The 27,858-nt window shown below is 43.2% G+C and overlaps 2 protein-coding genes across 2 annotated transcripts; both read left to right on the plus strand.

The window, feature by feature from the left end:
• The first annotated feature begins 7,423 nt into the window (after positions 1 to 7,423).
• LOC145410668 (uncharacterized) lies at positions 7,424 to 15,351 on the plus strand. Its single transcript, XM_080280781.1, has 7 exons — positions 7,424 to 7,438; positions 7,716 to 7,902; positions 8,630 to 8,764; positions 9,205 to 9,238; positions 10,230 to 10,308; positions 14,164 to 14,301; positions 14,884 to 15,351. The coding sequence occupies exons 1-7, from the start codon at positions 7,424 to 7,426 to the stop codon at positions 15,349 to 15,351; spliced, it is 1,056 nt and encodes a 351-aa protein (XP_080136907.1).
• Positions 15,352 to 17,676: 2,325 nt separating this feature from the next.
• On the plus strand, positions 17,677 to 27,365 carry LOC145410669 (uncharacterized). The gene is made up of 6 exons (XM_080280782.1): positions 17,677 to 17,817; positions 18,293 to 18,519; positions 25,527 to 25,652; positions 26,250 to 26,322; positions 26,739 to 26,855; positions 27,021 to 27,365. Exons 1-6 carry the CDS (start codon positions 17,677 to 17,679, stop codon positions 27,363 to 27,365), a joined length of 1,029 nt encoding a protein of 342 aa, XP_080136908.1.
• Positions 27,366 to 27,858: the final 493 nt, after the last annotated feature.

Consider the following 27,858-nt stretch of genomic DNA (forward strand, 5'->3'; position numbering starts at 1 on the left):
AGAGAGAATTACTTCTTGCAGTTACACGGTTACATTCAATCTGCATTAACCTTTTCACTATAATACTTCACTTCTATCTTGCTATCCCAGACTCGAAACACAGACAGGCCAAATATGGGCAAAGAGAAGGATTGTTGTGATGCTGATGTGGACATGCTGCAGATCATTCAGATGGGTTGGCTATGAAAAAATGGAGAACGATATCGACTAGGAAAGTCAATATCAATGAGGTGGAAATGGGGGAGGGGATCCAAGGATGAGGTGGTGAGGTATTAGAGTGTGAAGGTGCGTGAATTAGAGAAAGGGATCAAGTGAAATAGAGGCGGTTGTGGTCATCCATTCCTCCATCTGGCTACTGTATAAACACTGATAAAACAATGACGTTCTTTATCTTTCATTCCGAGTTTCGCTAGACAATTTGACTCGGCTTGCAGGGGACAACTATTGCAGGTTTCTTCCCTTCCTGCTGTTGACATAAAACTATATTTACTCTAACTTGGCCTAAAACATCCATCTCTCCATCTTGAATGCTACAGCAGGAAATTAATGCCTTTAAGGCCCTATCACACGGTACCTCGTACCAGGAACGGCCGAGAAAGATTTATGTGGAACAAAACTTGGACGCTATCACACATGTTCCTCGTATCCTCGGCAAAGGACATGCTTCTCACACTGTTGCCAGAACCCCGTCTCGCGACTGTGGACAGTGATCGCTGTCGCTGACTCGATAAAGAATAAGGAGAAGCAACTTTTGTTTACAAACTGGTACACACGCGGAACTGCCTCAATTTCTCCATAAGGGCGAATTCAGCTGCCCTTGTCCAGGAAATCGATGATAAAGCCATCAGTACGTTGTTGTTGTGGTGGTGTTTTCAGGTGGCGACTGGTTCGTCTACTCTACCTGCGATGGAGTCCTCGGTTGTAAACACGTGATATTTTATCGACATCACAGTTTCCTCGGTGTAGGAAATATTAACTCTTTATAAGGCCTTCAAAACGATTGATATTTATTATAAAATATTAATAAGTATTCAGAGTTAGGCTAAATGTTTAATAATGTAGTATGATATATTCTCTGTCAAGTAGCCTGGGTTTTGGTCACACTGTTTTGCCCGTCGTATCGTCGGCAGGAATCCATACAGACGGGTTCCAAATGCCCGTGGTATCGTCGGCAATTTTACCACGTTACCGTTCCGATTTACCATCGTATCCTCGGCAAACCTCGTATGAGGTGCCGTGTGATAGCCCCTTCATGCTACCCGCGAAAAGGTGTTGTGGAAAGCAAATACACCCGTAGCATTGTCTTTGCCGCTGAGCAACGTGAAACAGACACCAATAAGAACCAAAACCAGGGCCAAATTATGATGAAAAATCTATACTAATCATTTCCATGTACAGTACTTTAAGAAAACGATAATTTGGGGTTAGATTGGAAAGCCATGCTACAACTTGTTTGAGGAAATGATTTTGTTAGCAGGTGTGTGTGTGTGTGTGTGAGTGAGAGAGAGAGAGAGAGAGAGAGACTGGAGCAGGTCCCGTTGCTGCAGCGTACCGTTCACTGCTTACAGGTGGAGAAAGAGAGAGAGAGACAGACAGAGAGTATAGATAAAGTAAAGGTATATATACTACATATAAATAAAATATACATACGTATATTTATAAACATATATAGACAGATAGATAGATAAACAGACAGAAAGACAAAAATATCAGCAAGATATTAAAGTGTTATGGTAATAGCATGGTGTGTGTGTGTGTGTATGTGTGTGTGTGTATGTGTATGTGTGTGTGTGTGTATGTGTGTGTGTGTGTGTGTGTATATAGGGTAGTACCTCTGACCACTCTGTTGACGAGGCAAACATACTGATCGTTTAGGGCATCCCTCATCTCCCTCCCTCTTTGATTCTCCTTCATTCTCTCCCTCCCCCTTCATCCCCCTTCTTCTTCCTTCCCCTCCTTCCTTCCTTTAATCGTTCTCATTTCTTTCTTTCTTCCTTCGCTTCTCTCCTCCTTCTCCTTCCTTTCCTTTCTCATTTTCTTCCTTCGCCTCTCTCCTCCTCCTAAATCTCTCTCTCCTTTTCTTCTCATTTCCCTCAAATCTTTTTTCATCTGCCTCCTTCCTTTCCATCCCCCTTCATCACTCATTTCGCCCCCTATTTTTTTCATTTTTTCCTCTCTCTCTCTCTCTCTCTCTCTCTCTCTCTCTCTTAGCTTACGGTAACGAACGCTCCATGCAGTCATTACAGGAAATCAGCTGCATGTCGATAATCCACATGTTCTTCCTCTCAGCCAACCACGCCCTTGTGTAGTCGTTTTGTTAACTATAGTGCGTCTACACTAACCTGGCAAAGTTCCCTAACCCTCCAGCTCAGTTAATGGTCAAGTGTAGTTAGACTGGAGGGCGGATTTGACTAGTAACCAAGGAGACTCAATCCCACCTCGTAACTATGGGTCACTGAACTTCACGTCAACACGACACTGTATTTATGTTGTGGGAGTGGGTCAGTTCTGTCAGGTGAAAACGAGAGAGAGAGAGAGAGAGAGAGAGAGAGAGAGAGAGAGAGAGAGAGAGAGAGAGAGAGAGAGAGAGAAATACTTCCAATAATAAACCACCTTCCATTCCCTTCATAAAACAAAATAAACATACACATACCCAAAGAAGCCAACCATCGTACTCACCCCCTGTAAAAGGCAGAGAAAAAAATTGTTAGATTAAAAAAAAAAAAGAACTTACACTACCTTTATAAAATTAACTAAGCAGATAAATAAATACTTAACGTAAAATGAAAGGACACACTACCATCACGCACAGTAAATGTCTTCGTGGACGCCCTGAATCATCTATGGCATTAGGCTCAAGATGGAATAGATGGATATTTTAGATGAAATGGTTAGGTCTGTCTCCACTTTGCCTATATGTGAGTCTAAATATGTACACACACACACACACACACACACACACACACACACACACACACATATCTACGCAGCAATGTGTGGCAGGAGGAGGTGGGGGTGGGAGAGGTGTGAGAATAAGGCGTGGAAGCTCATAAAGGTGACATCTGCTCTCTCTCTCTCTCTCTCTCTCTCTCTCTCAAGAATCTGTGAGCAAGAACCCGTTATGGTGCTTCGGACAGGTAGGCAGGATGGTAGATAAGAGAGATGGGTAATAAATTGGTAGAATGGTTGGTTGGTTGGTTGGCTGGTTGGTTGGATGGATGGATGGATGGTTGACAAGCAGGAGGGAAATAAAGAAGACATGTTGGTAAGTTGGATGGTTCAAAGACATGCAACGGTATAAGGCAGGTACTAGGTAGGTAGCTAAGGTGGTGGGCTAGATTGGCTGTTTGGTAGATACTAAATGAACGAAGGAAGAAAGGAAGTAGAGAAAAAAGGAAGGAAGAAAGAAAGGAAGTAGAGAAAAAAGGAAGGAAGGAAGGAAGGAAAAAAGGAAGTAGAAAAGAACGGAAGGAAGTAGAGAAAGAAGGAAGAAAAGAAGTAGAGAAAAAAAGGAGGAAGGAAAGAAGGAAGTAGAGAAAAAAGGAAGGGAGGAAGGAAGGAAGGCAGGAGTGGAAGCTGGTATTTTTTATCCATCTAATTTCTATTTTCTTTTCACTTTTTATCTGCAAACAAGTCATGGTGTCTACCAGTTCACATTGTTTAGCTATGTATTCTTTTATCTGTCTACAAAAACATAATGGCAAGAAAAGGTATAGGAAAAGTCTACCTATCCACCTACCTACCTATTTATCTACCTGCTTATCTGTTTATATCTATCAATCTATCTATCTGTTTATCTCGCCATAATCTCTTAACATTCTTTTCTCACAGCTAACGAGAAAAACAAATCTTTCACCCTCATCAACTCACAGGCCAATTTTTTTTTTTTTTTTTTTTTTTTTTTTAGCTTCATTACCGATATCATTAATTTCTCATATTCCTTCATTTTCTTCATTACTTCTCAGACCGAACGGGGAGAAGAGAATCATCCAGTCACTGGTCCCCCCTCCCTCCTAATTTCTCCCCATCCCCCCTCCCTCCTAATTTCTCCCCATCCCCCATCCCGTCCCCCTCCCGCCTCCCCTCCTCAACGCTCCTCTCCCCACGCTTCAACTCAACCCGCACTCTTACACACACACACACACACACACACACACACACACACACACACACACACACACACACACACTCAACCCGCTCACACACAACCTAGCCTAGTCGTATTCGCTACCGCACAGGGAAGGGACCCGGCTGAGGGTGTTTACACTCTTCTACACCCATCAGAGAGGAAGAGGAAGCGGAGGAGGAGCAAGAGGGGGAAGAAGAGGAGGAGGAAGAGTTTTAAACCGCGTTAGACAAAGATTAATAAGAGTTACAGAAGAGGAGAAGATGCAGGAGAGAGAGAGAAAGTAAAGGAAGAGGAAGAAGTTTAAACAGTGGCAGCAAATATTAAGAACGGTAAAAGGAAGAGAAGGAGCAGAGAGAAGGGAAGAGGAAGAATTTAACAGGGATTGCAAAAATTAGGAAGATAAAAGAAGAGGAAGGGGGAGGAAGAAGAACGGGAGAAGGCAGAAGAGGAAGATTAAACGGAGGAGGAAAAAACTGTGAACGGTAAACACTGAGAGAGAAAACAACGGTGCTCAAGAGAGACAAAGAAGAGAGTGATGCAATAACAGGACTCGACAAAGACGAAGAGAGAGACGAGAAGTAAGAGTAAAGCAAACAAAACAAGAGGCAGCAGGAGGCTAAATACGAAGGAGACGAAAACAGCAAGAGGAGGAGAAGGGAGTGACAGAAGAGACAGAAAAAGACAAACACATACAGACAGCAATATCCACACAATAAACCAGGAATTCAAGACGCAAGAAACAACCACAACCTCCACCATAACCACCACATCCTGAACAAAGAACAAAAAAAAATAACAAAAAAGGCCTTCCATACACCCAAGACTGAACAAATAAAAGGGAACTGAGAAGCAAACATTAAAAAGAAAAAATCCAACTTAAAGCGGAGAAAAAAAGTCTGCCATCCTCAAACAAGAACAAAAAAAAATCGCTTATACCCCAACATCAAGTAAGGAAGAATTAAAGACAAAGAAGAAAAACGTCGCCAGTTAAGTAAAGAAAAGGTGAAGAAGAAAAGCCACAAAGAAGACAGTGAGGAAGACAGACATATTCACCACACCTACCGGTTAATTCATCATGGTAAGTAACATTCAATCATTCCACCTCTGTATTTGAACTTAAGACATTTATTTCTCCTAAGTACAGACGATTCTCTTCAGCTGACAGAACCCCAATGTATTCAAAAATTCAACCCCTACTCTCCAAGGACGCACTTCTCATTTTATTCCCGCTATCTCCATGCAATTTTACATATACAAGGGGAAACCTTTGGGAATAGAGGAGGTTTGATTTATAAACCTCCCTAAACCCCCTCGTCTCCCCAGAGCTGAATAAAATCGTCTGGAGGGGGCAAGAGCAAATTAGAAAGCACGTCGCCGGATTGACGGGGTACAACCTCTGCCATTATTATTATTATTATTATTATTATTATTATTATTATTATTATTATTATTATCATCATCATCATCATCATTATTTACGCCGTATTTTAGGTGGCACAGGCTTCTCAACACCTCTTCCTTAGCGATTTATTTTGCATGTTACTTTAACCCTTCCTAGTTTGCTTTTTATATCATTTTAATATCAACACAGCCTGAAATAAATATACAGGAGGATATTAGTGTGTGACACGCAGAATTAATCGCCACAGAAGAGGTGTTAAGAAATGAAAACTACTACGAATACAACCCACTGTCACGCAATGTATCATACGATTTCCGGCATCAATAAATCCCTCCCATAAATCCCTCATCGGGTGAATAAAATCGTCTGGTGGGAGAAGGACACACACACACACACACACACACACACACACACACACACACACACACACACACACACACACACACACACACACCACAGGGGCCAGATACCGCTAGTCTAGTGGATCCGGTTTATCTTCAGGGCACATTTTGTTCAGATATACCCTAGATTGTTAGTATGGCCGGGTGTAAGTGTAGATGAGAGAGAGAGAGAGAGAGAGAGAGAGAGAGAGAGAGAGAGAGAGAGAGAGAGGGGAGGTGCAATGAATGAAAGGGATGTGAAGTAAGGATGACCAAAAAATGTAAAAGGGGGAGGAGAAGGGGGTATTTAATATGAAGGGTAAGGGTGTAAAGTAAGGAACTAAGGATGTAAAGTAAGCCTGTTTAAAGTGGCAAAGTAAAGGAAAGTAAAAAGTAATGAAGTAAATGATACAGACGTTGGATTGTAAAGTAACTAACATGGGGAGTAGATTAAGGATGTTAGTTTGTAAAGTATTGAAGTTGGAGTGAGAAGTGGAGCTGGTGTGTAAAGTATGGTGTGAAGCAAGTATATTGGTGGGAGAGCAGCCTGTAAGTGTTAAGTAATGCTGGTGGGTGAAAAGTAGAGAGAGAATTTAAGTGTGAGGATGATATAAAGTAGGTAAGAGAGATCTGCAATATGTCTAGCACACTGCACATCACTCCATCCTCACATCACTGCAATGAACACCACAACACACCCTCAGAACCACACTGTCATCGTACCACACCATCCTCACACTACACCTCACATCTCACCACACTCACTACACACCACACACCATCCTCATTACACCACGCTACATACCATCCTCACACTACACTACACTTTACACTACATCATTCTCACACCACTTTCACACTCCGCTATACCACACCACACCACACCAGATGGTCAATGTGTGTAGGTTATGTCTCACGGAAGTAGCTGCTAGTAAAAGAAAATTACTATACTTAGGCTAGGCTGTTGCTCTTAGCGGTCTCTCTCTCTCTCTCTCTCTCTCTCACACACACACACACACACACACACACACACACACACACACACACACACACACACACACACAAATACAAAACCGGGTGACTAAAAGTAAATATTATATAGGCATTAGTATATCTCATAAACACAATGTACAGGATGTAGTGTCTGCTGGAAACATACACAGCTTCTCACTAGGAATGTCAATCCACCTAATGTCTATCCACAATCTTGTCCCAGAACATCAAGAATCATTAACATATGATGTATTTCAAACATCCTTGTAGTCCAGACGACCAAGAATTTCATGACGTATTCAAACACGTGGAGTAACCAGCCCTAGTCTGTTAGTCCACGTGAAAGGAAATCTACCAGACACACACATCCTCTCCAAGCTGTATATAATGTCAGAGAGCTTCCCTTCAGATCAGAAGAGGTTGGAGAGTAGGCCAGATAACACGAGGGTCAGGTAGAGTGAGAAGGGGTTAGACAGAGAAAGGGGAGAGGGGCAAGAGAGAAGGTCCGACACTAGGGTCATGATCCGCGACGCTGTAACTCACAATTAATACAACTGTGCAATAAACTTCGTAACCCAAGAGTGTTGCAACTCACCTCGTTGACACTACGTCTCACTACTTTATTCTGGCTGAGTTTAACGATCCTTAACAGACTTCCCCATCTCCCTACAAGTACCTAAGATCACGCTATTGAGATTAGTATATATTCAAACTCATACTGCTGCAATGAATCTCTCTCTCTCATCAATTATTATTATTATTATTATTACCTTACTGCTCATTAACAATTTTTTTCCATCACTACCTACAGGCCTCCCGCTGGGCCCTACTCTTCACTACCCTCGTGGCCTTTTCCTCCTCCCTACCTGACGGAGGAGAGGAGGCGGAGGAGCTGCCCAAGCCGGAGGAGTGGAGGAGAAACCCTACCCTGAATGGAGGAAACGGATATATGGACAACCTCTCGGCGGACCTGAAGGAAGCTTATAACAAAATGGCAGGTGAGGTGATGATGATGATGATGATGATGATTGTGGAGATATAGATGACAGGAATGATGATGATGATGATGATGATGATGGTGGAGATATAGATGATGATGATGATGATGATGATGATGATGATGAAGATGATGATGATGGTGGAGATATAGATGATGATGATGATGATGATGATGATGAAGATGATGATGATGGTCGAGATATAGATGGCAGGAATGGTGGTGGTGGTGGTGGTGATGTAGGTAACAAAGGTGATGGCAGTGGTGATGAAAATTGAGAAATATTAGTGATGATATTTTGACTACTAATAATGGTGATATAGAACAGTACATTTTTCTCCCATGTACAAACCCCTTCAGTACGAGTTTTTATCTTCTTTCTTACTAGTGCCTTTTGATTCTCCTCAGCTTTGGGGAGTATCGTGTGTGTGTGTGTGTGTGTGGAGGGGCGAATGAAGATTATTACTAGCCTTTTCGCTGTGACGTCTCCCAGTAGGTACATAAAACCGCCTGAAGAGAGCAAGACTAAATCACAAGACGCTGACGTATATAAGGAGTTAACCTAATGCCATATCCTTCAGTGTTATATTCAATTACCTTCTTTTAAATTACATTCCACTGCTCTTCGCTCCCCCTTCCCTCTCTGTTTGTCACTCTTCCACACTCTCTTCCCCTCTTCTCTCTCTCCCCCTCCCTCTTCCTCTCCCCACTCACCCTCTCTCCCTCAGCCAACAGAATGGGGGGAAACACACACAGCGGTTCAGGCAACAGCGGCGACTCCATCAGAAAGGATGGTGGAGGCTATGGTGCTGGAGGTGGAGGCTACGGTGGTGGTGGCGGCTATAGCGGTGGTGGTGGAGGAGGTGGATATGCAGGTGGGTGTCGTGGAGTGTGTGTGTGTGTGTGTGTGTGTGTGTGTGTGTGTGTGTGTGTGTAAGCATGGTGATATGTGCTTATAAGTAATACCATACGAATTAACACACCATCAATTCTTTTAACATGAAATACACCCACTACTAAATATATATAAAAAAGTGACATATCACCCAGAAAAAATGATGGAGTTCCGATAACTCAAGGATTTTCTCCCTCCCTCCTCCTACCCACTCCCTCAACCCCATCCCAAACCCCTGCACACCTCTCACTTCCCACCTTCATACCTCTCCCTCTCACCTCCCATCCTTCACCTCCACATCTCTCCTCTCCATAACATTTTCCCTCCCTCCCCCTCACTTCCCCCCATCTCCACACCTCTCCCTTCCCCCTCCTCCAACCCCAGACTACGGCTCCTACGCCCCCACAGGCTACGGGGATTACGCCAGTGAGAGCGGCTATGGGTGAGTGTTGATCTAAGTCCATAATTATTCAACAGACTTTTATCCAGAGAAATTAAACTGTTGCAGAGAATCTCGTAATTATGTGCAATTTCTTGATATAAGGAAAATTAAAGATGTTTCACGTTGATCAATGGCAGAAAAGGATATTGATAAGGCTCTACATCCTGTCAACAGCACTTCTTCGTGACTAGCATCATATTCTACTGTTGAGAAATTGTTACAGCTGCACATTCAAAACAGAGAGATGGCAAATTTAGGCAAAGTTAATGAGAACAGAATATAGTACCAGCCAAATAATTCAGTTTCCTCGAATTGTACTAATCACCTAAGTTAAGTGCTAATTAAATAAGAAATTAAGTACTGTATGGACTAATTAGGCCCCTATTACTATCTGGTATCAGAATAATTATAACTACCACCACTATCGGAAACTAACCTCATCCCTAACTGGCACTAAGTAATTATTGTAGAGACTAATGAGAGTCGATTAACCTCATATTCCGCTTACTGCTTTACTAACCTAATCAACCGGGGAGAATACTTTAATCATGGCATGCACGGTCAAGGAGTGTGTGGGAGAGGGGAGGAGGGAGAAGGGGGAGACCGAGGACTTGGTAGAGGGGAAGCGGGAGATCGAGGATGAGGTGGAGGGATGGGGTGAATGAGGGGATGGCAACCTGATGGCGAAGAAAAGGGTGATAAAGGCGACAGATTGACAGATGACAAAGGTAGGTGGCGGTCATTAAAGACAGGTGTTGTGGTGTAACGGTGGCAGACAGGTGTGGTGGCGATGCAGGTGTGGTACTAACTCAAGCATGGTGGAGGGACATTAATTTCAGTGTGGCTGTGGTGCAATACTAACTTCAGTGTGGTGGTGGTATGGTAGATGTGTGGTGTGGTGCAGGCGTGGAAGGGTACGGTGGTGGTATGGTAGATGTGTGGTGTGGTGCAGGCGTGGTAGGGTGTGGTGCTAACAGGAGTACCCCCACAGACTGTCGTGTGCATCAGGGTACGTGAACGCTTCGGCTGTGGCTCTCCTCGCCTTCCTCTTCCTCCTCAACATCATTCAGGTGAGCCTCACTCCGGCATTATTTCTCTCTCCTCACCCTCCTATTTCTCTTCCTCTCCCTCTCCCTTTCTCCTCTTTAACCCTCTCTCTTTCACTCTTCAATATATCCAGCTGGTTCTTCCCTCTCCCTCCCTCCCTCTCTATCTCTCTTTTCCATATTAAAATGTACACTTTTAAATTTCTTATATGGTTTATTTTAGCTTCACTTCCCACTTTCTGTTTTTAAAATTTCAAGCTTCTGACGTTCATCTTGAGTTACTTGATTTTTACATTATTTATACTACTCAGTGTACTAAGTCAAATTAATACAAGATAGTCTGCTGTTACGAATGACCTGTAAAATAAGTAAGAAAGTCAAAATATCTATAACACGATTGATATAAGTTACCGATTTCCACAAAAGCTGCCGGTAATTCATGTCACTTCATTTTTATACCAGTACCTTCGTTTTCACCGATATTCTCTTTTAATTATTACTTCAACTCTGATTTGTTGCACTCATTGTATTTCTCATTTTCATTTCACAAATTACTGGGTCACTCACTCATTCTCTGTCCACGCCGACTTCCTCCTCAGTTCCCGTTTATTTCCTTCGCAGATCCCCTTACTCTCGTTCACAGCCGTCACTTCACGAAATCCCGCACGTCACGTCTCTGATTTTCTTTTTTTTTTTCTGCTCGTCAAAGAACTCGCCCCCCCCAATCGGTAAACAGTTCATTCTTTCTCTGTTAACGGGCGCACTCAGGAATTTAAATCAGACCAACAGAGGACGAGAAATACCGCCAGTCTACACTATTCAAACGTACATTTTGACAATCACTTTCGCTGTTGTTGAGGCATTTAGTTACGACACTTAGCTCACGAAAACATCACACATTATCTTCAACTGAAAAAAAAAAAAAAAGTCAAAGAGTTAAAGCAGTAAGCGGAATAAAAAAACAAAGTATACAAAGTTATATGAAAGAAAAACGTAGCCGACACACACACACACACAATAAAATGTCGTTCTCATAACTGGCTATTATCGAAGAAATTATCTCTTTCTGATACCAGCCATAAAAAAGTATAATTTCTGTGTAGTCTATGTGCAGTGTCGTTGAAGCAGGGATCGTTACTGAACAGGGACATGTGTTTAGTGACGTTATAATAGTTACTGAGGCTAGGCTACCGCTCATAAGATGCTGCTTCAGGTACCGATAGTAGCTACAGATACCGGTACCAAAATGAGGAGACAGGTAGGCAGGCAGATAAATACAAAACAGTTGGATACACAGAGACGACAGAAGATATATAAAGATGGATATATGCCGTATAAATACACACACACACACACACACACACACACACACACACACACACACACACACACACAGACTCACCTCCTCACACACACACACAGACTCACCTCCCCACACATACACACAGCTGTTCAACCCCTCTATGTTTTCAATCACCCAGGTACTCTCTCACCAAGTACGTGGACTGCAGCTCGGCCATCGCTATCCTCTCCCTCATACTCTTCATTGACGTGTTGAGGGTACGTTGTGGGGGTGTAAATTTGGTGTGGGGAGTAGTGTGGCTTGGAGTGGTGTAGGGTGAAAGGAGGTGTAAGAGAGATGTGGCTGGGGTGTATTTTGGGTGGTGTACCAAGTGTCGTAGTACCTCTTCCTCTGCGATTTATTTTGGTAGGCCTATTCCACCTAAACATTTTTGTCTGTTACGATCGCCTTGGTTTACATTATTAACATACAAGAGATCAGTGAGGCGTAATGTTAAGAATGAATCGCCATGGAAGAGATGCTACGGAATCACCAAACTCACCTACAAGATGATCATAGGTGTCTGCAGTGTGGCTAGGTGCAGATGGTCGAGGGTGTACAGTATGGCTAACTGTAAGGCTAGACGGAAGACAGAAGCGGACAGGCAAGTATAACAGAATGTGAATAGGTGTAGGAAAGGTATGGCTAGGTGTATGAGGACTGCTAGCAATAGTAATGTCGGCAGGGCTAGGTGTACAAGGTGACAGGGCTAGACGTACAGAGTGACAGGGCTAGGTGTACAAGGTGACAGGGCTAGGTGTACAAGGTGACAGGGCTAGACGTACAGAGTGACAGGGCTAGGTGTACAAAGTGACAGGGCTAGGTGTACAGGGTGACAGGGCTAGGTGTACAGGGTGACAGGGCTAGGCGTACAAGGTGGCAGGGCTAGGTGTACAAGGTGACAGGGCTAGACGTACAGAGTGACAGGGCTAGGTGTACAGGGTAACAGGGCTAGGTGTACAGGGTAACAGGGCTAGGTGTACAAGGTGACAGGGCTAGGTGTACAGGGTAACAGGGCTAGGTGTACAGGGTAACAGGGCTAGGTGTACAAGGTGACAGGGCTAGGTGTACAAGGTGACAGGGCTAGACGTACAGAGTGACAGAGCTAGGTGTACAGGGTGACAGGGCTAGGTGTACAGGGTGACAGGCCTAGGTGTACAAGGTGACAGGGCTAGGTGTACAGGGTGACAGGGCTAGGTGTACAAGGTGACAGGGCTAGGTGTACAAGGTGACAGGGCTAGACGTACAGAGTGACAGAGCTAGGTGTACAGGGTGACAGGGCTAGGTGTACAGGGTGACAGGGCTAGGTGTACAAGGTGACAGGGCTAGGTGTACAAGGTGACAGGGCTAGACGTACAGAGTGACAGAGCTAGGTGTACAGGGTGACAGGGCTAGGTGTACAGGGTGACAGGCCTAGGTGTACAAGGTGACAGGGCTAGGTGTACAGGGTGACAGGGCTAGGTGTACAGGCTGACAGGGCTAGGCGTGCAAGGTGGCAGGGCTAGGTGTACAAGGTGACAGGGCTAAGTGCATGGAGTGACAGGGCTAGGACTGTTATGGTTGGGTGTTCAGGACTAGATGTGAGAGGTTCGGCTGGATGTATGAGGTAGTATGACTTGGATGCAGTGAACTATATATGGCTAAATATATAAACATTAGCTGTATAAATGATGTAGTGAGAGATTTATGTAGACAGGGACGACTATGGCAGGCAGGTGTAGGAACAAGACATAGGCTATATGGAAAACTAAATATGCAGGTGTCGAAGCAAGAATATATACAATCAGAAATAATTAACCCTGATGACAATAGACAGATGTGTATACAGTAATCAAAATCACGGTAATAATAATAATAACAATAATAATAATAATAATAATAATAATAATAATAATAATGAGGCAGGTGAATACACAAGAAGATATGCAAGTGTATAACAATGTACAAGTATAGCCTACAATTAATCAACAGGTGTAACAACAATAACATGTGAATAAATAAGCGTAGAAAAACAACAGATGTGCACAAACGTTCAGGTGTTACAATATCGGTACTGGCACACCGGTAAAAAATCGAACGCCAAATATCGTCACGTCTCGAAGTGCGATCATGCTACGTGAAATTCGCCAGATATCGTCAAATTCCTACAGCCTACCATTACGACAATCGTACTCTGTCGGATATGATACTCCGCCAAAACGCCAATTACCGGGACCATAATGAAATTCCAAAAACGTAACACATACTCCGTCCATGTGATATCACGCCAAAATCGTAAATTATCGCGTCCAGGTACGATTCAACGCCACGCCAAAACGCCAATTATCGCCCACTCTATGAAACACAATACCGTACAATATTCCGAGGTTGGTCGTCCACTTACGACACGCGTAGTACGAATGAAAGGCAAAAGGTATCGTAAACTGAGAATGAGAAAGTGATCCATCCTCTCCTTTCTGTTCGCTATGTAGCACTCTCTCTCTCTCTCTCTCTCTCTCTCTCTCTCTCTATGTATCTATCTATCTATCCCCCAAAAGGACGTGGTACAGCAGATCACAGGGGGACGACGGAAGCGAGATGCGGCTGACGACAACAACGACCTCATGAGCTTCCTGTCCAACGGGGGTCTGGCAGCCATGAAGGAGGGCATGCCGGAGGTCGTACTACCGCTCATGGTGGGTCAAGTGGGGTCGTACTTAAGGGCCACGGGGTGTGTGGAGTTAAAAAAAAAAAAAAAAAGGGTTGTTCTGGAAGGGTGTAGATTTTAGGGTTTAAGCGATCGAAGTCTGGAAGGGTTTAGAGTGAAAGAAGTGATACTTCAAGGAGTGTGGAGTAGAGAGGAATTCAGAGTGGGGTGGATGTGCAGACGAAGAGGGAGGCCAATGAATGGACAGAGCGAGGTCGACTAAAGCAATTAAAACTGATCCCTGGCCAGGTAAGCTGTTAGGGTACACCTCGCTCCATATACAAAATTCTACCTCGCATTCAGAGAATCGATTTCAGTCCATTTGAGAGTGAAAACTATTTCATAACCACATATTTTATCAAATTTCATTCAAATTCTTAAAACAACTCCACATCCACAAAATAAGGTATAGTAGTGTTTTCCCCGAAATCCTACTTAAATGTCCCCCATCTTTCAGTACTACTTTCCCCTCTTTCTAACCACAATGTCCTCCTTTCTTTCCTACAATGCTCTGTACCCTGATGTACTTCCAGTGCCTCCCTTCCAACCCTCTGCCCTCTCGTGTCTATAGGTGGATCTTCTGGACGCCTCAGAAGCCTCAGGGGACTGCCTTCAAAAGCCCCTCTGCCTGGCCAATTCTGAGATGGCCACTCGCTTCGGCACAGCGGGCAGGGTGGTGTCCTCCCTGTTCTCCAACGTTCTGGCCAAGGCGTTCTCCGGCGACGATACGGCCAAGTTCCACCAGGCCCTCCACGCTGCCTCAGCCGGGCGGAACGGTCAGGACTGCACCGTTAAGTTCCGTCACTGCTCCTCGGGATTTAAGTACTCGCAGGAGGCCAACACGAGAGCCCGGGAAGGACAAGAGGACAACAACCAAGGCAGTAACGAAAGGAACAGTAGTAACAACAAGGGCACCACCAACAACAAGGACAATAACAAAAGCAGCAATACCGATGACGACAGTGATTACCATTACTATGATAATAACCACCTGAACGATGACTTCTCAAATCTTGACGAACAATTTCTGTCAACTTAACACCTTACACGCCGGCTATTTAGCCTACGTTCTACCGAAGGCATTATTTAAAACTTCACTTATATATAAATACGGATATATATTGTCATAATCTTGCCCAACTTAACCCTTTAGTGGACAGGGCCTCTCGAACCGATCCAGATGATCTTATTTATCTGATAAGGAAACAAAAAACTGTTCCCAATACGGTTATTAGAACGTGAATAGCATCAGTGTGCAGCTGACACCGAAATCACCCTATACATGCCCAATTAGCCTAATACTCAACCTCCGACGAGTAGTTTCTGGAGATATTTTTCTGGATCTTACTCGACCTCCCTTAAAAGTGCAGGATGAGAATGGTGAATCAATCCATGGTACCGTATTCACGCAGCCTAACAAGCGCATGTTTTGGATTTATGTCTAATTACTTCCGAGATACGACGAGTGGCGAGGTGACATCACTCTGCGGACGAAATCAGGCAAAACCTCCATATCGGAATACCAGACGAGTCGCACAAACATTATTCTCTTACCAGTACTGAAACAATATAGGTTTACTCCATATGCCAAGGATAAATGCATACTGGTGACTTAAAAATCAACGTGAGGGTGGAGGAAAATACCCAGAGTTGTGGAGACTGTCTGATACCTGCAGAAAAAATTCGTTATTCAAAACATGCAAGAATTAACAGAAAACTCCAAATTAAAAAATGAAAACTTACATACCGCTATTATTTCTTTGCATAAAAAAATGGGATATGAAGGGAGGCGTGTCAAATGTAGCTACAGTTCCCAAAATAAATAAGGTTATCAGTACTATTTCTGCCTTTATATCTTGAGACACCGGCCGAAATACTTAAAATTAACCTTAATTAACTGGTAGTCTATGTAGGTTGTCTTTACGAATAAAACGTAAGGGAAGAAATTTACACTAAGTACAAAATGCATCACAGTCAAAAGTATCATGGGTGAGAGCTATTATTTCTGTACTAAATTTTACTATTATTACTATTACTATTACCATTATTATTAATTTTTCTGTATTAATTATTATTATTATTATTTATAATTATATATTATTACTATTACTGCCCTAGGGTGGCAACGGAGGTCCGGATGATGATGATGATGACTATTATTACTATTATTACTGCTTACTACTACAACCTCTTACTGTTTTCATCGATATCTTGGGTAGCGATACTGCTGACTGTACGTAGCGAAAGTAAGCCTATTTTTTAAGTATGTACAGTGAACCAATGAAAAATTATAGGGTGGACCCGTAAACAGCACTTCAATTTTAAAAAAGGCTCAGTCTTGCTGGTGTGGGCGTGGGTGTGACAGTGGGTGTACGAGATGAATTAATGGCGCAGGATGAACGCCGATAATGCAGACTGAGCCGTACCCTCAAAACACAAGAAAAGACAAGCGTTATATGTGGACCACCCTGATATAGCTATAGGGCATTTAAACACAGCACTTAGAAGTTAGCTAATTTTAGTGTTCAACGTTGAATAAAAAGTTGTTTATTGTCAAGACAGTCGTGTTTCTTCTTCCAAATAAAAATAAATATATGTTTCCGATGAATGATTTTAAAGATGAGTTAACTGGGCGAAAATGGAATGGACAGATGCATATATAGACAAAGAGATACAGGCAACTCATGACGAGTGAATCTGGTATTGTAATAAAGGAACTTACTGAAAATTCATATAGCTAAAGGCTAAACATTTACAAGGTGAGAAAAGGATATCAGTAAAAGACAGGAAGATACACACCAGTAAACACAGAGGCATGGATAGACAGCGTACACAGATAGGTTGATAGGTAGGTATAGATGGATACGGATAGATAAAACAGCCTTGGTATATAGCAGAATTATGAGCGTGAATTATTGATATAGAAAAAAAAATACTATCCCACTAGTTATAAACTGATATAGCGTGAGACAGATAGAAGAGGAAGACAAAACAGGAGTAGCCTATTTAACACCGACAACTGCTGAGCAACTGGGGTAAGTAGCCGAACCTATACCTATGCCACGAATTTTTTTATGTATTTGATCTATAAAATTTTGAAATATATGTTTTGAAAAATGTACAGTAGCTACAGGTTTTTACAGGTTGTTTTTTAATATATTTTTTTATTTCTTTGCTGCTTCTCCCGTACACTAAATATCTCTCCATCTTCGTTTCTTCCATTCCTCATCCGCTTTCCCTCCTCTTTCCTCCATTATTCCTCTCTTCTCCTCCCTCCCTTCCTCTCCTTTTTCTTCCACCCTTTCTCCCCTTCCCTTCCCTCCTCTTCTCCCCCCCCCCCCAGGATGTGGTACAGCAGATAACCATGGGCACAGGCAGACGACGACGCAGAACGACCCCCCACGACCCCCTCTTGGCCCAAGAACACGACCTTCTGCAATTTATCAGTGACGGAGGCGCGGACGACCTCACCACCTCCATACCCTCCTACGTCATCCCTATGCTGGTGAGTGAGGAAGGGGGTAGTTTTGAGTGGGTGTAAAAAAATGGGGGCTACAGCTGAGTTGGGGGGAAGAAGTCACCCATTTTCACCCGTTTTACTCTTCCATCATCCACGCTTCACTTTTTCTCATCTCAAAACACAGCAAAAAATTGGAAGCAGAGATGCATCCATGAAGCCCTCAAAATTTTCCACGCCCCGTTCCTAACACTATTATACTCATCTCTTACTCTTTTTTCACGATTATTTACCCATTATATTCATCCACAACCAACGAATCACTCATCTTTCACTCACCTCTTACTCATCCGCCAACACAGAGCCTCAAACACTGCCACTTTTAATATCCCAATTCGAACACCATTTCAGTAACTGCTTACCTATCTTTCACTCATTACTTACTCATCTTTCTCGTCCATAACCATCGAATCACTCATCTTTCAATCATTTTCACCCACTCCTTACTCATCCCCTAACACAGAGCAAGATGACGGAAGCGACGATGGATCCCAAGGGGCCCCAACACTGTCACCTTCAGCGCCCCGTCTGCGACACCAACGCATCCCTCTCCCGGCGCTATGGTGCCCTGGGTCGCGTCCTGGGGGCCCTCATTTCCAACCTGGCCGTCGGGGGGCTCCTGGGATCGAACCCGGAACTGCACTACCTGTCCCTGGAAGCGGGGAGGTGGGGGAGGCTGGAGGCATCGAGGTCAGCGTGTGAGATGGCCTACCCGTGTTATGCAAATGGCAGCTGGAAGGGACGCGACGATGGTGGATGGGAGTGAGTGGATGTGTGTGTGTGTGTGTGTGTGTGTGTGTGTGTGTGTGTGTGTGTGTGTGTGTGTGTGTGTGTGTGTGTGTGTGTGTGAGAGAGAGAGAGAGAGAGAATAAACTTCACCTTGATACGTAGACACTAATACATAAACACAATAGGCATTGCCTAATATCGACTACAATGATGGGTTACAAATTTATATGGAGAGAAAAATGGGCATTATTGTGTAAGATTTTCACAGTAGATAGATTTATATGGTAGGTCTAACTCCCATACCTCCCATCCACATTATTATTATTATTACTATTACTATTATTATTATTATTATTATTATTATCATCATTATTATTATTATTATTACCGTGGTGTTGTTATAGCTTTAATAAACAGTATTGCCGGAGCACTATCTTTAATTATCCTCTTTCTTTTATTAGCTATTATTTCTGTGACATGTCCATTTTATTCATCTACCTCCATCCTTTCGTTCATACCTAAACCCACCCATCTTACTACGCCCATTCCATCCATCCACATCCACCCACACCCTTGCCTTCCCACCTACACCCTTCACTAACAGCACACAAGTAACTAAGTCATCCACATCTCACTCTTTATCTTTACATTATTTCTATTTCATTTTATTCTTTATTGTATTTTATTTTTTCATTTTCTCCCGCCTACTCCTCCTTCCACCTTAAGCGCAAGACAATAACTGGCCTCACACCGGTATCGAGCTAACACAGGTAAAGGCAATATATTCTTTTCACACATCAATTTAAACACTGTCTTAGCATTCGACGGTATTCCAGTACGGCCTTTTTCGCTCCTTCACCCTTCCGTCCCTCCACTCCACCACTCACGTCCACCATCCCCCCCTCCATCCCCTACGCTCTCACCCTTTTACCCGTTAAGGTCAAAGATGTTTAACTACGGTACTTAACAGATATCCTCCTCCCCCTCTACACACACACACACACACACACACACACACTTCCTTCGCCTCTTGGTTACATAGGCTGAAGGGCGTCTGGGAATAAACAGGAAAAAACCGAATCTATCCGCATGCCAACAAATAAATTTTGCACGATACTTTACAACAACAACAACAACTACAACACTACCACCACCAAAAACAACACGACATACACGCTCACTCCCTCAACAGTGACTCTCTCTCCAGGTACTCTTTACTCTTAGAAGTCATCCACCAATAATACACCACAGTCTTTAAACAATCGCAACCACAAATTTTATGGCCTCTAACTCCCAACTCGAGTGGGTTCCGTGGAGGCCTTTTAATTTACGACAAACACTGACTTCATGGACAGCTGGTGATGCAGGGAGTGTGTACATAAAAAACAGATGGTAACTACACGCCTGATATTTCTACAATCAAGCCGGCAAGTTCACACATCAGTACTAAAAATTACATCGCCACACGGATTCAACTCGGGCTATTCACACAGAAAAGCAAACGAACGGAGACGCACACATAAGCTCCACTGCACAAACAAACACTCCATTCAGACAAAGACCTACCTCAATGTAAGCAGAACACGAAGAAAGCCGCAAACCTGCCGTAATACGCCTCTGCTCCATTAAACCCGCGAGAACGCACGTCATTTCACCAAACACACACACATGCGTTTTGTTTGCATGGGCAGCGTCAGCCTCGGCACACCCAGTTCGGCGAAATCCACAAGGTCATTCTCTTCCGCTTGGGCATTCCATTTCGTTCTATTATCCAGTTTCTCCTGCTATTTATTTTATAGCTAATTTTCCTACTGCATTTTCTATTATCAAAATTATTCTGCTATTTGTTTAACTATCTTCTTTCGTCAACTGCTACTCAGTGTCCATTTGCTGTCAGCTTTTCACGATGCAGTATTTCTACTAACGCCATCCCTACAATCCTTTTTCTCTTATCGATATTTTTCTCTTATTGACAATCTTTTCCATACTGAATGTCACTCTTTTCCTACTTCTGATGTTATAAAGACCATTTATTTTGACTGAACTCTGATCTTGCTAGGAAAATAAACTTCATTAAGAAATTAATGACAATCTATAAAGACCATATTAAAAATAGAACAGATGTATGTGGTTGAATTATGAAGGGCCATGCTGTAAAATTCAAATGACATTTTCAGATCGTAAAAGGCAAAGAAAAATGCAGAGGTGTGTTACGTACCTGTGAACTCAGTAGTTGTCCACACGTTGCAGAATGTCAAGATACATACCGTTGCAAAGATAAGAGAGAATGAGAAAAAAAAGCATGTAAGTGTACCGTAGGTATTCTGGTGTTTGAAGAACACTAGAATCTCAGTTCATCCGTACATGTGTACACTTCACATTCTTAATCAAGGATTTTTTTTTCTTTCGTTATTTTCCGGAATTCATCCCCGGGAAACAGATGAATTAACAAGTGCGGTCGAAGAAAAGGTGTTGAAAAAATAACCGAATTAACTAACAGGAAGTGGCATAAAAAAGTTAATGACGGCCGATCACTTAAGGGTGTTCCTGTGGGGATAGCGGCCGGTTGAACGACCTTTACCAACCTAAGGGCCTCTTCATTCCAACGACGCATTTTGTTTATTCTTTCTGGTTCTCTTCACTCCGATGACGCATTTTGTTTATTGTATCAGACAATTTTATTTAAGTTGGGAAACAGATGCCGCACTAAAGGAGCGGATGAGGGTTAGTCACTTCAAAATAGTAACCTTTTTAATTTATTATTGCATTTACCAGACGATTTAATTCAACTAAGACTTGCATAACAGTAAATACGAGCCTTCATTAACCCCTTCACTACCAGCAGGTCCTCCTAAGCTGAATGAAATCGTCCCATAGCAGCAAGAATACCTATATATCATCCAATCATTTTTACTCCATCAGGAGCGTAGGGGCCCAGGGTTGGGCTACTCAGACTCAAAACTTTAGGCAAGGGTGCCCGTCCTCGATATCCCCTAAGTGGTATTAAGTGAGCACTGAACCCCCCCCCCCTTTTTTTAAGGGAACAATCCTAGCCTCCGATTTCCTCCTTGCATTAAAAAAAAAAGAAAAAAAAAAAAAAAAGCTTGGAGCGCCTTGATCCACTAGAGACCACCAAGTAAAATCAGGTTATATGATTACCACTCAAGGCAGCGATTAGTTTTTGGGTTACAGGTTTGACAGTACAGACTCACCTGAAGACAGCACTGCAGTACACCTGGTAAATAAGCCCTGAGTCAACACCTACAACGGAAAGAATGACCGAAAGACAAAGGCAGAATGACAAAGAAATAAAGAAAAACCTTTGTGAAGGAGGTAATGTGACTTTCAGCTGCCTTCCCTCATGTTCTTCTCCACCTGACCCTTCCACCTCGTTTTTGCTCTTCCTTTAGTGTTTTACTGTGCTGGAGAGGGAAGCCTTCTTGCGGAGGCACCGACATAGCCGAGCAGCTCCACTGCCATCTTGTACAAACTTCCTATCCTCCGAAAAGTGGGTAGCGGTGGGGGGTAAGCTCAAACTGTAACCCAAATCCACTGGGTTCACGTTGAGATGTGCTTCGAGTTGCTACTACTACTACTACTACTACTACTACTAGTAATAATAATAATAATATAGGTTAGTGGTAATGCATCTCCTCCTCCCACTTCTACTACTGCTATTTTTCTCCTGGTACTGCTACATCTACTAGCCAATGTTTGAGGTCCAAAATTCCTAGTCACTGGAGCATCCCTTCCCAAATACACAGTACTTAAGTAAATGTTGACTTGGTGGTTGTGTTGACAGCACACACACACACACACACACACACACACACACACACACACACACACACCTGCCCTCATACACACCCTAATCTGCACACGAGGGCATATCCCCCATCCCCAACACACACACACCCTCTCCTCCCTCAGCACACACCCCACCCTCATCAACACACTTAACTGTACGCCGATCACCACAGCAACTGACGCACACTAATTAGCCCACACCCTCATTAACTGCTGTAAGATCACGTAGTCAGTCACGTTAAGTCACTACGAAGCTTCACTGTCTCGGAACCTTTGTACAGAATTAGCTAACCCTCTCCAGCACCAGTGACTTCCCTTGAGCATGACGCCCCACCCCCCTTAGGGAAGCCTACCTCCTTAGATTAACGATGAGGTTGCGGAAGGTCTTATCTAGCTCCGGCTAGATGATTTTCTTCTAACCTACATACGACTGGAGGCGGCAGGAAGAAAGTGAAGCATGCATCATCCATCTGAAGGGGTGAATGGGAAATTAGTATAATCGATGACACACCAGCGCAAAATAAATAAATAAATACATTAAAAAATAATAATAATAATAAAATCTCACGTCTGCTGACACACAAACTCATATAATCTCACCCTCACCCCAAAAAAATAAAAGACTATCACAAAGGCATTACACAGAACATCTGGTAATTATCAGTGTAAATGCAATGTGCATCGATATAATTGTTTCAGTACGATGGGTGATACGGTTTTCCTTCACAAATTTCAACATTCTAAATTCTAAAACAAAAAATGGAGAATGATGGGATTTGTCAAAATTTTGAACTTACCTCAGCTTGGGGGTGATTTTCCTTTTGTCAGAGTATATATATATATATGGTTTTCGGGGTTAAAGAGGAAATATTTTTTTAGTATAGTATTGAATCTAATCTTGACATTTCAAAATTCACGTACTTTTATCATATAGCCTTAACCGCCCCCTCCCCCCCATTTGGTCATCTTGCTCCCCCAGGTTAAGACAACACACAGGGATCCAAGACGGGTTCGGTACTGTTAGATGGTCTTACTCTAGGCTACAGGAACTGGTCCAGAATCGTCCTTTTTACCTCTGTCTCTGCCCAACAATCCCGTTCCTGGATGCACCCTTGGCGTTCCCTCCAACTCTGCCATTGGACCTAACATCCTTTCCTTAAGTGATTTTCCTTCCTGCCTTCACACCTCCTCCTCTCTCTTTCCTGTCTCCCTGCCCTGCACCTCTATACTCTGCTACTCTCCCCTCCTTGTCTCATAAAAGGTAAAAAGCACTCCCTCTCCCCTACTGTTGTCTCCTTACCATGTCCTCTGCTCTCCATCCACCCCCTACCTACCCTCACAATCTCCCTCCCTGCCTTCCCTCCACCCTAAACACCCTCCCCCCCACCTCCTCTGTGGCAACAAGCGGGTCAGCGTGTCCTGCAGGGTATCCTAGGGTGGACTGTTATGACCCGGGGCAGGACAGGTCACTCACCCACACCCTCACCCCCACACAAACACACACGCACCTCACCACCGCCAGGGGAACCCACTGCTTATACTACTCCTACTCCTGCTACTACTATTATTACTACTACCACTACTACTACCTAAATAAAATCGTGTGGTGATAGCGAGAAAAACAAGGGGTTTACGCTCTGACAATCGCGTGTTCTTTTCCTATTTCCTCCCACCTAACGGCAGACGATTTTACTCAGCTGACAGTCACAGGGATCCGAGAGAGAAAATACTGGTACCCACTCATGCTCCGGACAGATCTTTTAATATTTCACGCTAGACGATTTTCTTCATCCGACAGTCAGTCATAGGAGCCTGAGTGTTACCCGGGCTGCTGGAGGGTTGACTGAACCCCCGAATTTCAAAGTTCTGGGCTGAATTAAATCGTCCGGAGATAGTGAGAATAAAACGTAAATAAATTCTCTCTCTCTCTCTCTCTCTCTCTCTCTCTCTCTCTCTACATACCTTTCATATTTGCTCCTTCACTTATCAACACCCCCCCCCTCTCTCTCTCTCATGGCATCACTAGACGATATTAGGAAGCTTAGAAGAGTCCTTTCGAGCTGGAAGGGTTAGTTAAATCCTTCACTGTCCGCATCACTACTAAATATATTATTACTATTATTATTATTATTATTATTATTATTATTAGTAGTAGTAGTAGTAGTAGTAGTAGTAGCAGTAGTAGTGGTAGTAGTAGTAGTAGTAGTAGCAGTAGTAGTGGTAGTAATAGTAGTAGTATCTCAAGAGTTTACTGCTACACCTCGCCTTACGCAATGCACAGCACAGTACGTCAAAATACATGTATATTTATTATAAGTATGTAGAGTTCACCCTCTCTATCTATCTATCTATCTCTATATATTTTTACGAATAAAAGGACAAGGAAGATGGCAGAAAATGAACGATGTGCAGTGAGAAACAATGGGCGTTGTGGGCAGTGTACCAAGCCTCAACTTCCCTCCCCCCCCTTGGACACACACACACACACACACACACACACACACACACACCTGGAGAGCACACACACAAGACTCAACACTTCCCGGTTAAACGTTCCACCTAGCGAACCAAGTCAGTGTTTAGCGCTGTTTACAATTTAATGCTGGAAAACTACATCATTTCGGAACTTTACAGAATTCAGAGGAAGACTGTAGCTACTAGACGGAACTGTGTACAAGGAATTAACTTTTGAGAATCGCTAGCACAGGAGGAAGGAGGGTTACTGAAAGATCGCAGTGCTGGAGGCGGATTTACTCACGAACGCTGAATATTCCATTGCACCTGAGCCTACGAAAAGGGGGAAAAAAAAGCATGACAGAAGGTAAGTGTCCATTGCTCATCAGATATCTAGTGAATATTTTAAACAGTCACATAATTCAGGATGGAAATTTATGAGTTTATGGTAGAGTGAATGTTCGATGCAATATTTCTGATGGCACTTAATTTTTGCCACGTTAACCTTAATGCCAATAAAACAACTGCATCGAGGTTTCGGGATGATACTGTAACATTCCATATGAGGCCGACTGTAGGACGGACCTTCTCGATGGGTGAATGATAACCCTAATTAATCCTGTTCATGCTGGATAAGTACGAATGGGGACATGTAAAATTTGAAGTGTTTAAGTGGTATATATGTTTTTGCTTTTGAAATAAGACAGCACTGTACACACTCCCGTCCCCCCTCTCACTCTTACCCACACATTTTTCTCTCACATTTTCTTATCTCTCTCCCCAGTATTTGGTAACCTGGCCTCTGCGAGTGGATACGGCGGTTATGGAGGAGGGTGAGTTGGTTGGCCGTCTCGTTCTACACAGCATCGTTACTGCGTAGGGAGAGGAAGTGCATGGACATATAATTTAATTAAGAGACCCACTTCTCACGCGCTGTGGGGTTGGGCAATGAAAAACATAGATAAAACGATAGACAGACAGGTTTAGACACAGAGACAGATAGACAGATCTTGGTCGAATTTTTGTCGCATGCAGCCGTCTGAAAACGAAGGCATTTCGCTTTTTACTAACATAATTTCAGTTTTCGGTGACAAAATTCTTTCCACACTTTTCCACTAAAGTAACGATTTTTATTATTTTTCAAAGAATTAAACCATTTTTACAACTGACGCTCTGCTACTATTATCACCAGTCATTGTGAGCTATGTTTATTACTGCTGTTTATTAAAATCATATTCTCATCCTTCCCACACTAATATCCCCCTTCTCCCTTCTCCTTTGTTTCTTCCCCTACCCTACCCCCACCTTCCCCTTTCCCATCCCTCCTTCCCATACCCCACCCCCTCCTCTTCCACCCCATCCCCCAACTCCTCACTCCCTCCTCGCTTCTACTCCGCCCCCCTATTCTCTCCCTCCCCTCCTCCTAGCAGCTACGAGAAAGAGATCGACTGTAACTCAGCGCTGGGCCTCCTGGGACTGCTAGGACTGATAGAGCTCCTGAGGGTAAGCCGTCATGAAAAAAAAAAAAAAAAAAAAAAAAAAAAAGATTGTGCATGTATAAGTATATACTGTATATCGGAATTAACTGATGGGTTTTGGACTGGGACGGGTGATTTTAATGTGGTAGAGTTTAGCTTTCATTGTTATGCAAGAATGTTATAATAGCACTACCACAACTACTACTACTACTACTACTATTATTATCATTAAAATTATTTATCATTATTATTATCATTACTAATAGCAGTAGCAGTAGTAGTATTGCTGCTGCTGCTGCTGCTACTACAACTACTACCAACTATTATTATCAGATTATTCATATAGTTACTGTTGAAACAAAATTAATCTTTTCTTCTCAAAAAATAAACTTATCCCTCCCTTCCCCCCTTTCTCTATCTATATCTACCTGCCTATTCCAGGACATCATAGAGAGAGTGATAATGAAGGACAGGCGCAAAAGAAGTGTGGAGCCTCTCTTTTCTCTCCCTGGCGGCCAGCTTATCCACACCATCCCTGCTGTACTCATCCCTCTGCTGGTGTGTGTGTGGAGGAGAGAGAGAGAGAGAGGGGGGGAGGGGCTATATCCTGTATACGCAGTACGGTATTATGAAAAATGGGAATGACTATATGAATCAAAAATAAAAATTAAAAAGTACATACATATATATAAAACAAATATAAAACCTCTAAAATACCTCCAGCATAGCGCCGTGGATACCAACGATGGTTTTGAATCTCCCGCCTGTCTGGAGAGAAGCATTTGTCAGGCGAACCGAATTCTCACATCCCAAGCCTCCACTTCTTCCGACGCTGAGGGCTTCCTGGCGGACCTGGCTTCGTCCCTACTGAGTCAAGTCGTGGCCAAATCTTTCACTGAGGACAGGAAGAGCTACCTGAGAGTGGTGGAGGCGGGAGAGGCCGGAAGGAAGCGGAAGGAGTGTGAGTTGCTGTTCCCGGGCTGCCGATCCCCTCTCTCAAACCGACACACCCCACGGCCTGGTGTAAACATCTCCTCCCTCATCCAAGCTCACCTGAATAGTGTGTAACAAAAACAATTGACGAAATTAATGTATTTTTAAAACGGGGAGTAATCAACATAGAAAACAGAATGAGTGAATGAGTGAATGAATGTGGGAGAAGGCAGATACGGGAAGAATCAAAGAAGAACGGAAAAAATAATGAGAGTCAGGTACTGCCAATAAAATGAACATCTTGATGAGATTTGGTTGGAAATAAGGAAGGTTTAACTCTTTCACTGCGAGATACTTTCTCCAAGTCAGTGTTTCCAAAATAAAAGCAGGGATTTTTTTTTTTTTTTTACTGGGCTTCTTGAAATGCTCTACGAAAATAAACGGACGCACTGTACAGGGAACAAACATGTACAATCTGTGTTTGATACCGCTGAGTTCTTTGGCCACCTACACATGGCGGCAAAGTGACAGTGTACTGGAGGTAGGGGTATATGAGGTCAGGGCATCTGGTGCTGAGAGGCGGTTTTCAAGCAGGAAGTACGACCAACTGGGGGCTTGAATTAGTCCC

Source organism: Coenobita brevimanus, chromosome 86 (genome assembly GCF_032717465.1).
Source record: "Coenobita brevimanus isolate Jiangsu-jjx chromosome 86, ASM3271746v2, whole genome shotgun sequence".
NCBI lineage: Eukaryota > Metazoa > Arthropoda > Malacostraca > Decapoda > Coenobitidae > Coenobita > Coenobita brevimanus.

Coding starts and splice junctions, on each gene's coding strand:
- LOC145410668 (XM_080280781.1), top strand. Junction 9,239..10,229: donor GCCAGTGAGAGCGGCTATGG/GTGAGTGTTGAT, acceptor GTACCCCCACAG/ACTGTCGTGTGCATCAGGGT. Junction 10,309..14,163: donor TCCTCCTCAACATCATTCAG/GTGAGCCTCACT, acceptor ATCCCCCAAAAG/GACGTGGTACAGCAGATCAC.
- LOC145410669 (XM_080280782.1), top strand. CDS start 17,677: ATGGGCACAGGCAGACGACGACGCAGAACGACCCCCCACGACCCCCTC. Junction 18,520..25,526: donor GGGAGGCTGGAGGCATCGAG/GTCAGCGTGTGA, acceptor GAAATAAGACAG/CACTGTACACACTCCCGTCC. Junction 26,856..27,020: donor CTGTACTCATCCCTCTGCTG/GTGTGTGTGTGG, acceptor AAATACCTCCAG/CATAGCGCCGTGGATACCAA.